The sequence below is a fragment of the Dermacentor andersoni genome, chromosome 4, assembly GCF_023375885.2.
Source record: "Dermacentor andersoni chromosome 4, qqDerAnde1_hic_scaffold, whole genome shotgun sequence".
Lineage (NCBI taxonomy): Eukaryota > Metazoa > Arthropoda > Arachnida > Ixodida > Ixodidae > Dermacentor > Dermacentor andersoni.
The window spans coordinates 73938466-73950398 of record NC_092817.1 but is presented as its reverse complement, the minus strand read 5'-3'; the positions used below and the strand labels follow the sequence as shown (position 1 = coordinate 73950398).

Sequence of the window (11933 nt, the reverse complement as noted above, 5' to 3'; positions counted from 1 at the left end):
ATGTAACTCCTCCGCCCTCGCCCGAGCCATTCGCCTTTGGAACAACCTTCCTGATAATATAGCCTCTGAGAGCCGCCACGAAAAATTCCGTCATCTACAAGTCATGCATTTAACAATTTAAATTATTGCTACTACCGCTGCGTTGTTTTATGAATGCCTCGACATTTCCTGCACACCCCCACTCCCTCCCTTACACAACGCCTCTAAAGGCCTGTAAGGTATTTTAAATAACTGGATAAATAAATTAAAATTGTTACCTAATCTTGGTGCGAACAACGCCTCCTCCCCCCCCCCCTTTTGTAAATTATGCTCCACCCATGCTCTGCCCTTTCACACTCCTCCCCTCCCCGTGATGGTTCATGGTTGTTTGTACTCTAGAACTATGTCAATTACAGTTGGTAGCAACTTGGGGAACTTAACGGAAACGTTGTTTACAGCACCGCTTGCCCCAGATGAGCGCGACCTTCTGCTGTGCAACGTAACCTCGGTGACGCTTCAATTGGGCGCCTGGAAGAGCGGCGGATGTCCCATCTTTTCGTTTGCCGTGCTCTGCAAGCCTCAGTCGCAGAATGAGTGGTCTCCTGCCACCGCCACCCACCTGGTACCGGATCATCAACAACCACCTGTGCTGGTCATCCCCGATCTGGTTCCAGCCACCTGGTACGATCTGCTCGTCAGGGCGCAGAATGACGCGGGAGCTTCGGAGGCCGAATACATCTTCGCTACACTGACGCTTACAGGTGGTGAGTGTGATGTTCGTTCTTTGAGGAGACCATCCCATTATGGCTGCGTACAAGATGCCGAGTGGCGGACTAGGAACACTGCGACCGCAGTCTAAGTTTCCACGCATAGCAGCTTTGTGACGACATTTCAATTTTGTTAAATTTGCGTGTGAAAGCTTCCAAGCCCTCCACTACTGTGTTCCTTACAGTCCTGCTTCGAAGCTATCAATCAGTCAGTGCCAGTGCCTGAAATACCTTCGGGCGCACCCAGATTCCTGATATATATATATATCGTCGCACATACCGTGCAAAATATTCTTTTATATGCTCTCAAATAAATCAAGATCAATAATGAGCCAATGAATCAATTAATCAACAAACGAGACCAATGAATTATTGAAGGCTACATTTTTCAGCCGTGTGTTTTCGTAGCCCTTCTGCAGGCGCAATTAACATCCGCAAACTTCTTGTGTATTTTGCGAGAGCTGAAGATTCATCCGGCGAGAAAGGTCGTAAGATAGTCAGGATATTTGTTAGTAGTGAATAAATTCTTAACTATAGAAGGCAAATGAACAACCGTTCGTCATTGTCATGCGTCTGTTCAGGTTCGTATTCCCGATATAGCGAGTTTTCACACGTTCAGACACAGGTATGCTAAAATCCAAATAAATGTTGTCTGTATTCATTTGCTCCTCTGAGGTACACTGTAACATGCAGCAACTGCTGAGTAACAATATACCTTCCGATAATGTGCTATTGGATATAATTGAAGGTATCTTAGCGACAGCGCTGAGTTGTCGAAAATATGGCACCCACAAAGGTCGTGGGTTCGGCTTAGTTTTAGTAGATTCTTGAAGCATCGAGTGGCATAGGAATGTGACATCAAGAAGTTGAATATCACTGACACCATAGAGTCACTGTAATCTGAATACGTAACGATATCTCTCTGAAGCAAGATAAATTTTGCATTGCGTACTTTTTTTTCGTTACGGTACACGGTACCTCTTCGTTTGTTGTAGGCACTGTGCCACCGCCTCAATGGACACAGGCCGTGGAGTCTCAACGTCGCCACATCCACATCATTCTTCCCATCGTCTGTTCTTTAGTGGTGGTGATTCTGCTAGGGGCCGCCGTGTGTTATGTGTTCTCCCGCCGACGTGTCACGACCGCTCAACGCCCGTATTCAGGTGTGTCTTCCCGCTGGGACCTTTTCTCCCTGCCTCTGTAACTGTCTGTCTATCCGACAATGCTGCGTATTGAGTGTTCATTTGCCACACATATGTTTAACGGTCGCTATGATGTTGCATAGATTGACCTTTTAGTCTCTGACTTGAAGGCTTCAGCGCACAAGAGGAAAAAGAGGATAAATTAGGTCGTAGACGAAGCGCGTGTGTCCGTTAAGCGACCTATAGCCCCGTAGTTGTATCTGAATTTAGCTTTTATAAAGACGCAGACGCAACTTTCATTAACAATGTCAGCCGATCAGTTAGCTTATTCCAATAAATAAATTATATACTGCATTAGAGAATGTGTTCATAAATTCAAAATTAAAGCCCGTGATACCCCAAACGCATCCCGATATGAAAATTATAATGGAACCTTTGCGTCATGATATATGCAGAGTAACTTGATGTTCGATATTTCTGTGAACGAATGCAAAAATAAATATGAAATATAAGAGCCACCGTCATAACTCTTCTTAATTGTACGTGTGTGCTGGCAAAGCCAGCCGAAAAAAGAATTATTAGGTGGAATCACAGGAATGTTTACTTTAAATCGGCCATACAAGCTTCTTCTTTTGGCTTGTTAAATAAACATGCTTAATTACGGGCAAATGGTGGCATGTACACCTAAACGAAATATTGCTTCTATGCACGCAATATGCCACCTATTTGTACTGTGCGCTCCGCCCTTAGGTATCAGCTAAAATAAGCATTTCTGAAAAGACTAAACAGCCCTGTAAATAACTGCACGCATTAAGATGAAAAAACGTGGTTTATTCCGCAAATGGATCTGTGGCGCTTCAGTTGGCGTGTGTGTTCAGCTTCGGTGTTAATTATTTTTTCACCATAATTCTTACATAGATTCCATCTAAAATGCCGTTTACGTTTACTGAGTGAGGTGATCGCACTTCACAGCTTCCTAGTTATACTACAATGACGTTTTAAATTGGTTGAAATCCACCGGGATGGTCTTACATCCTTGCCCACTACTACTGACATCGGAACCCGCCGTGGTGGCTCATTTTCTATCGCGGTCTGCTGCTGAATGCGACGTCGAAGCTTCGATTAGTGGTCGTGGCTGTCACATATGGATATGGGCGAAATGCAAAAATACTCGCGTATACTTCGACTAAGGTGCACGTTAATGAACCCCAGGTGGCAAAAATACCCGGAACCCGCCACTGCGGCGTTCCTTATAGCCCACTGAGCCGTTTTGGGAACGTTAAACATCACAATTTTCAATCCTTATAGGAAACGTGGACGAAGTGACGGAGACCACCAAGTCAGTGGACACTGTGCCAATGAGCGTATGGGAGGGATCGGACAGCAAACAGGAGTCTGAGACCGCGCAACACAGACGCGCCGTGGATCACGAACAGCTCTACTACCCGTCGCCTTACGCCCCACGCGAAGGTCGGCTGTCGTCACTGTACGCAACCGGAGGTCTGCAGTCTGGCTGGGCCTCCGCGCGAAGTCTGAACAGCGCAACGGACGAAGCGATGGACGAACGTATGGTGCCGCAGCACACGTACGATGTGCCTTTTGTGCGGAGGCCGTCAAGCCCAGAGGCAAAGAAGCTGCATCAGCAGGTACGTCCGTCCTCCTTGAATTCGGAAGCGTTTATGAGCAGCCGCGTGTCTCAGTCACGGTTGCCAAGTCGGCGTGATTTCACCCGACATCTTGATCATGACGCGCATATGTTACACCTGCTCGTACCAGCGAAGCTGGTACGAGCAGGAATACGCCCGTTGCAAGTAAATGCTGCAGGAACTTATTTAGCTGACGGAGGGCTGTGATCTGCAGTTATGTAAGCGCAAGAAGGCTTTAGTAGCAGACGCATCAACGCTTGTCCCCCCGAAATGGGTGCAGCTCTGTGCAAGCCGACCCACTTGGCTTCTGAGTGAAGTGAGTGGAGCGCTAGCTGCCTTGCAGATTGTGTACAGTTTTGCAAGTACCTGTATGTCGAAAAGAGTTATACCTATGAACTCAGCAATACGCGCCGCACTAGGCTACCGAGGCCAGCTTGCGTGCAGAGTTCCTCGATACTGCGGTGTAATTAGAGGTCCCACTTTTTCCACGACAGCCGTAAAGGAGACCGTCTCGCATTCGACCTATGTACCTGTCGACAACAATGCTTCGCTTGAAGCTTGCGTATTTATGGACGCTGCGTAACAATCATTGCGTAAAACCAGCTAGTGTATGAGATGAAAATGCGATAATATTGCGTCTTAGCTGCCCTGCAGAAAGAAGTTACGTGATATGAAGCGCGTGTACAATCCCAAGGCACGAAGCATTTCACCTTTATTGTAGTCAGATGAACTTCAAATGCGGTGCACTCTTTCTTCTTCGTGTATGTTAACTTATACCCTCAGTGGTCTAGTTGATACCGCTTTTTGTTTGCCCAGACTTGTGTAGAACGCACTTACATTTGCTCTGGCTTTTTTCTCCTCAATGTTTTTGTTTGCGCAGCCAGACGGGCAAGGTCACGTGCTAGGGTCCACGCAGTGCCTTCCGGAAAGCATTTATACCAAGCCTGGTAAGAGCCGACATGTTCACTTTTCTTCGTGAGAGGTTTCTGAACTGAGATATTATAATGGCCGCTCACCTTTCATAATTTAGTTTTTCAGCACGGTGCTGTCATTCAGGCTCCCCAGATAATAACTTGCTTTGTAGGTACCACTTTCGCGCTATGATAATTATAACCTTCCTTTCTTTGATGCCCAGACGCATTCCATCAAACATGTAATCTCTCACTGCACCCTTAATAAGCCCATGCACATTTCCCTACTAATTTTAGAGATGAGTCTTTTTTTTTCAGTCTAATGGGTTTCTCTCCTCAACGTGCAGGCATATAATTAGTTCCATCGAACAGCCAGGTGCATAAAGGCTGAGTTGTCTGACCGGTGTGCGCATTCCTATATGGCGCCCAGCGCATTGAGTTATAAGCTAGAACGTCTTGGTAACTTAGGTGGTATATTTAGGTCAACACTGTTCAAATGCGCAAAAAAAAAAAATGATCGCACCGCACACTAGTATAGATCTACAGCACAATTCATCGTGGTATGGAAGGTGTTTATTTGCGCAGGTAATCATGTGCTATAAAAAAGCTATGATCAATCAACGGCGGCCTTCTGTGACGTTAAAGAAAGGTTCATAATATAACAGCCCCTATAATGTAGAACTATTCCAACATATTTTTATTACAGTCTTCCGACGTCACCTTTATGCAAGCACTGACGTAAGCATCGGGAAGTCACCCGCAGCGCTGTTTGAACTGCACAATCAAACGGTCTCCTCGTTTACAGGAGGTCACTTTTGTTTTATTTCAAAGCGAGTACCATTGCCTACTTTGAGCGGTTTTTATTATCTAATTGGCTCACAAGAGGCGAGGAAGCACGTATTAATAGATAGGGTTATCGCGGTTAATCGCGGTTGCGCTCCACGGAAGGTTGAAATTTTCATTAAACAGATCCTCAGCGAAAAAGAATTGGCAGAGTGATGTCGTATATGTGCCCAAAGGCTCGACATCGTTATACTGTCACGTAATTTTTTTTATGGTGCGCCAGCTCCTCGGCAGCTCCGCGTAGCCAGTGACAGGGTGATCGATAGTCAGACGTCTTCTATTACTTTCGGAACTGGCAATCTGCAATTATTTCGAAAGGAAGTTCAGTTTAGTTCGGCATAATAATGCATCTTTAATGCCTATACGTCACTTTAACCTGCTGAGTTTTGGCGGTTTTGTGACGTCGCATAACAGAAAGGCGAAATGGGTGCAGCCCATTTCGCCTTTTTACAGTTTTTTACCGATAGCGCAGGACTAATGGCGAAAAAGGTGTCGAATCAGAAATAAGTTTTTTTTTTTCTGACCCCTATTCATGCATAATCAGCGCGCTCACGTCATATCAGATGGGGAGCTTTCGCGGTTTTTGTGACGTCGCGTTACGGACTGGTGAAATAGCAGGTAGCTCAACAAAATTTTGACCAATCGTTGAGGGCCGACTGAAGAGATGGAATAGAAACACTTTGGAATAGCTTTACGTTATAGCACTCCTAAGTCTACCAAAGTGCTAGCGTTCATGGCGATGAAATGAATATTGTCATTTGTGGGTCATGCGCGCTTTAAATAAAATGATTTAAACTGTGAAAGAGGTTACAATTTTAGTTCCTTCACCTGTGCTGGCTTGAAGAGTACTCAAACTATAGTGTCATAGCTGTGCAGATAAGGTGCTGATTTTTGTCATTACTTCTTGTTTTCCGTAGCTCCGTTATACATGTCCCCAGACAAGTACAAAGGCCTTCGAAAGTCACTTCAAGCGCTCAGCATAATTGAAGGCTACCCAAACACAAATGTCTCCTACGTTTATTCGCGGCCAAAGAAGAAACACTGGAGCACCCACGGTGATGAGCTATACGGTGAAAATAAGCTGCGGAAGCATTCCAGGTGAGCTCATGGTTGAAGTGCGTTCTGAGTTTGTTTAATGGAACAAAGATCAAAGGCTTAACAGTAAGATATGACCTACAGAAGGCAAAAACTAAGAGTACTTCACATGAAAATGCAAAGTTGTGATGTGTTATTCCTTCAACTAATAAAGCCTGCTACAATCTTGTAAGCTCCTCTCCCACCCCCCCTCCTCCCTGAAAATAGTATCAAAACTCAGTTCAAGAATGGAATGCTTGTTTTGCGCGTAACTGTAATGCTCTCGGAGAAAATAACTCGAGCCCAGAAAAAATAGGAGATATTTTGTTCTGCCGGGAATAAAAAATGGAGACTGTTATCCTAATGTAAAAGGTTGTCTGCAAGCTAAGCTAAGTGCGGGTAGACGGACAGCACGAAGGGAAGGGGAAATTACAAAACAACGCACATTCTAAGTCATGCGCTTAAGTAAATATGTTACACCGCAGTCACCCCAGGTGAGCCTTGACACCAGCAAACGACTCAAGCCACCTTTTTAAGTGTCAAGCGTCTCTACAAAAGTGCAATAAACCTGGATTTGAACTTAGTGGTTTGAAGCGTAAGGCCCTTTATCCGCCATACTGCAGCTGCACGCTGCTCTCGTTCAAGAACCGAAGCATCACTCCATGGCAGTAAACAATATTTTAAAGTCCTCGGTTAACAAATACAGATGGAATATTCTCGAAAAAGGTCTAGTGCTGCTAAGGTACAGGAGCGTAGATTCTTGTAACCGGTGCACCCCAGCCAACTTATATGAATTATGAGTACGAAATTCTCATGCACAGAAGTGGCCACGTGTTCTTTTCCGTAAAGATTCTTTGTTGCGCTGTCTTGGCCAGGTACGCAGACGGACTGAAGCATGTGGAACTGGACTCGCACAAAGGGAGCGCAGACTTCTCTATTGAGAGCCACGAGACGTCCGAAGCCGAGTGTGACATGCACGCTAGGCGTTTCTCCTCGCAGAGATAAGACTGTGACGACGATGTGAGTGAGCACTTTGAAAACACTTCAATGATTACGTTCAAGTATAGAACCGTCGTGGCTCCAACGCCAACGAAATTCTAGTATAATGCTTCTAGAAGTTTAAAGATTCAGCGCCTTGTTCACACCTTTATTCTCAAGACGCTACTACATAAATATGCAGGCCGCCCTGTTTACCAGAGTTTGTAAAACGAAGCAAACGTAATAGCAGTTGTTGGTTGCTTCAAAAGCTCAGTATTATATACTTATAACTTCCAAAATTTTACTTTTCTCTAACTGGTCAATTTTAATGTGACGCTCGCAGTCAAGCATTAAAACAAAAGCTATGTCCGATGTCTGCTAATATATTAAGTAGCATTCAAGCAGCTGCTTATACCACTGCGAGTAGCAATCGCTTTTTCTGTGATCGCAGCTTACACAGATAACTCACCTGCTTTCCAACGCAATGCTCCAGTGGAACAAGGTATCTAACCCTCTGTGTAGAATACGAGTTAGCTTATTTCATTTACTTTGGCTCAAGCTTGATCATTCAGATCACCGCACCCGTTATAGATTCAGTGTGAGATTGTAGAAAAAAAAAAAGAAAAAAAAAGTTAGAGATGAATCGCGAAATTTGGTCATATCTAGACTGTGCTTTTCACTACCTTTACTCCAATTTCAGAAGTTGCTGTTAGCATACCGGATGTAAACCAGCTTTCGTATTTGAAGCAGCCGAGAAATTTAGTCTTTTTTATTTCCACGCAATATGTGATGGTAAAAATGCTGCAACTCTACACAATGTGCCTTTATACCAGTGATGCAAAACAATAAGCGTTACTGAGAGGCTTGATTTTTGTTAGTTACATTTGCGTGAATCCATCAGACACTGGTAGCAAGGAGAGCGTAGGGAAAATTACGAGTTCATTTTTAACTGAAGTGCGGAAACAGTAGGTAGAAATGAAATAAAAGTGAAAGAAAGGACAGCTCCTCCCCGGTGGCAACTGATACGCCCTTTCCGTGATTTACACTTCCGGGGCTGCGTCTCTAGTACACGTGCACAAATGCCCAAGAAAGTGGTACGCCATGATTGCCGCCGCGGTAGCTCAATGACAGAAAATCGCATGCGTAATGCAGAAGATTTGAGTTCAGCTTGGTTTGTCTCCCACCGGCGGCAAGTTGTCTTTTGGTGCACTTTCATTTCCCTCTTCCTTATTATTTATAGATTTCAATTGCCGTTTTTATTCGAACCTAATCTGACCTAAATTCCAGGCTGATATTCAAATTTCGGTAGGTTAGAAAAAAAAGCTTTCGTCTTATATAAGCCAGACGAAAAGAAAAGAGTATTTCACTGCGAATAAAACAGGCAACGTGATCGTGGTGTTGCACTTTTGGAAGACTCGCATTATCTAACTGCCTAAAATTTTATCCCATGTCGCCGCAGCCTACCTCACTATCTAAGTGTAGTGGTCATGTTGAAAGCATCTAGAAACAGGCAAAGTCGAAAGTTGTTTAGAACGACGCGCAGAACATTTGAGACTTTCGCGTTCGCCTCTTTGAGATTTGGGATGTCGTTACAGACATTCCGGCTTCTGTGTGTGTTTCCGGATAAAATCAGCGACTAATCTTCCAGCGCGTGCGACAGAGCTTCCTGCTGCCGGCGGTGTCTGGCGGTTGCGGAACCACATGCTTGAATCTAGGTCGGTCGTCAAGTCTGTACACCAATCCTTACAGAAAAAATATTGGCCTGTATTCTAGTAAATACGGTAAAAAAAGAGTTATCTCTATTCTTTCTCTGGCTTCACCTTCTGTTGTCTTCATGCCGTTGTAAATTTATGCATCTGCGCTTCTATACACTGTAAACCGCTATGCAATCAATGCAAACAGACCGGTTTCCTCGTCAACGTGTATTTGCAGGGCCCGTGCTCTTTCAGCAGCCCGAGCCATCTTCGACCGCCGTGCAGGTTGCCGTGTCTCTGTGTGGGGATGGCTGTCAAGACTTTGTGAACCACAGTTGGCCATCCGATAATCCAGACGCCCGTTTTTGCTACGGACATTTCTATGGAAAATAAACGCCACGCTCCTATGCAGACAAGACCGAGATGGTTTTTCCGGTATGTGCCAGGGCTTGCTTACGCCAATCAAGGCTTGCTTTCAAATTTCTCAACCAGCGCTTAGACAAAGCATCCTGCATTTACAAAGAATCAATGAGAAAGAATCCCGCATTTGCTGTCGACGAAGATACTTGATTGAACTCCTTTCTTATTTTGCTTTCTTAACATGGCATTATTAAACTGCGCTATCGCTTTGATAACGAGTGTATGACGTTACGAACTTAGCAGTCTTCCTACGAATGCAGAGAAAGTCATTTCTGATTAAGGTACAAAAATTCTGCGAAGAATTTTACTTTTTCATTTTGCTTTGTTACTAGTCACTAAGAGCCAGGTTCATACATTGCAGCAATTGCTACCTCAGATGAATTCTTAAAAATCAGGAATGCCTCGTTCCCCCGTCCACTACATTTACATAACCTCCGATTTCATTTGAACTGTTATTTGTCTTGTCATCTATGTGAGCTTCTAACCTACCTTGACTTCATTATCTCGCAGACAGTAGTGTCCCTTCTAGCTCACCTTGCGAAAGCATTGGCACTGGGGTTAAGCTGTACTAGAACTCCTATTAATTTACGCGAAGCCTCAATGTGCAGTAGCAGGCTTCTCGTTACCCTTCCTGCCTTTCGTTTTCTTCTGTCCCTTTCTGTTTCTCTCAACGTTCCGGGTACTTCTTTTTCCTTCATTTATGCCGCGCTGTAATGCCGCCAAACTTCATACTTGTCCGCAGGCGGAGCAGAAAAATCAACACAAGGTCTTCCCCGTAAGCTCTTGGACGTCCGGAGTGCCTGGAATGTGCGTCTGTGTTGTGCAAGATACCCGGCTCTGGAGCCGGAGAATCATCGTCAGAAGTTGCATGCAGTGTCTGGGAATCCTTCACCGTGCCACCGTGCCAGTCAGATTACCGCTCGTTGTCACAATTCGCCATGGCCCCGGCAGTGCGCCTAGCTGCACACTGGAGTGGTAGCTATCTGGGGATAAATGCGGTACTTAGCAAATCGTCTTTTAGTCAAAATCCGACAGCGCATTGAGAGCTATGATTGCATCCAGCGGCCATTTAATGATACATCTTTCTTTTATTAGAAGAAAATAGGAGCAAGAAAAAGAAGTGCTACGAATTTATTTACGAGGAACCGGTTCTCCGACGAACAGTGGTGTGCGTGTCAGCGAAGTGAGCCCAAGTTCCGGGCACCAGCGCACCGACGCATCGAACCGAGCAGCGACGCCGCTCGGAGTTGTGATACCTGTGAAGCAGGGACACGGACGGTTCGAGCTGTCTCAAAGCATAGTGCGAGAAGAAGCTTGTGGTTGCGCGAGGACTCATTGAGACAACAAACTTACGGCTCACGAACGACTTTCTGGCGGTACTATTGTACATAATTTGTATTTTTACAAATAAATGTACTTTATTTTTGTGCCGTTTCTGTAAAAGATTTTTGCTTTATACGCGGCTTATATTGTCTTTGTCATTATAGAGGCAGTCAATCTTGCTCGTTTAAAAAATGAATTAAAGCAGGACAGCGATGACCACAGGAAGCTACGCGCAGACAAATCTAAGGCTTATTCGTACGATGCGCCTGTCGTGCCTCCCACAGAAACTACGCGCGTTTGTAAAAAAAAATGGAAATAAGTTAATAAAGACGTTTGTTCTCACCGAGCATTTTCCTTTGTCACAAGTTAGCCACGCTGCCCAAGGACAGGTTTAAACAGATGCAGGCTTGAGCACAGTAGCAACGAATGAACCATAATGTTGGACTTTATTCGAAACAATATAGAACTTTTTGCACAATTCCGGCATTCCTATGCGAATGTTGGATTCTTCGACGCCATGGTGAAAGATAGACACGTAAGCCAGCGCTAGATGCGCGTAGGAAGTTTGTGAGCGGCGTGCGCTCTCTGGTATAAGTCTATAGATTGCTGTGGTCACCACGCTAACGCTGGTGTGACACACAGCGTGTTCGCCACATAACGTGGTCCTGTGCAAAGCGTGGTTCCCCACAAAGGCACAGATCGAAAACTTTGGCCTGCTCTCACGTTTGTGCCATGAAGGCATCGTCGATGGGGAAAGAACAAATTTTAAGCTTAACTAAAGTTTTCTTTTCCGTGGTGAAAGATGCAGTATGATGCAATACTTCTTATCAAGCAAAGCAGAGCAAAGTTTCAAGAAGAGTTCGCGCAGGTTTTGCGAAAATTATGTATACATATACCAACATTAAAAATGCTGCAACATGTCTGCTCTGCGGCGTAATAGATAGAGTACCTGGCTTTCATGTGAAGATCGTGAGACTTGAGTTCATCTGCCTATACGCTTCTTCGCAACCGGTCTGTGGATAAATTATTTGTCATTGATTGGGCATATGGAGAATGTTAAAAAGAAAGTGTAAAGTACGACGCCATAGAAATACAATATCTTTTTTTTAATTTCGCTCCTACACTAAAAGATAGTTGACACCCTTTAAGGCAAGAA

The 11933-nt window shown here is 44.7% G+C and overlaps 1 protein-coding gene across 3 annotated transcripts in view; it reads left to right on the top strand.

The window, feature by feature from the left end:
* LOC126536785 (cell adhesion molecule Dscam1-like) overlaps positions 1-10884 on the top strand; it is a 181384-nt gene extending 170500 nt beyond the window's left edge. The window contains exons 22-29 of one of the 3 annotated variants that reach the window (XR_011893865.1): positions 438-743; positions 1742-1909; positions 3197-3534; positions 4415-4481; positions 6206-6386; positions 7238-7382; positions 9273-9469; positions 10197-10884. Coding sequence is in view for 2 of the 3 variants with exons in the window: in XM_072287871.1 (XP_072143972.1) it covers positions 438-743; positions 1742-1909; positions 3197-3534; positions 4415-4481; positions 6206-6386; positions 7238-7367 (1190 nt within the window). In the remaining variant the exon portion in view is untranslated. Of the gene's footprint in view, positions 1-437; positions 744-1741; positions 1910-3196; positions 3535-4414; positions 4482-6205; positions 6387-7237; positions 7383-9272; positions 9470-10196 lie in introns of those variants that run through there. The other 2 variants (XM_072287871.1, XM_055073933.2) reach the window with 2 other exon arrangements.
* The last annotated feature ends 1049 nt before the right edge of the window (positions 10885-11933 follow it).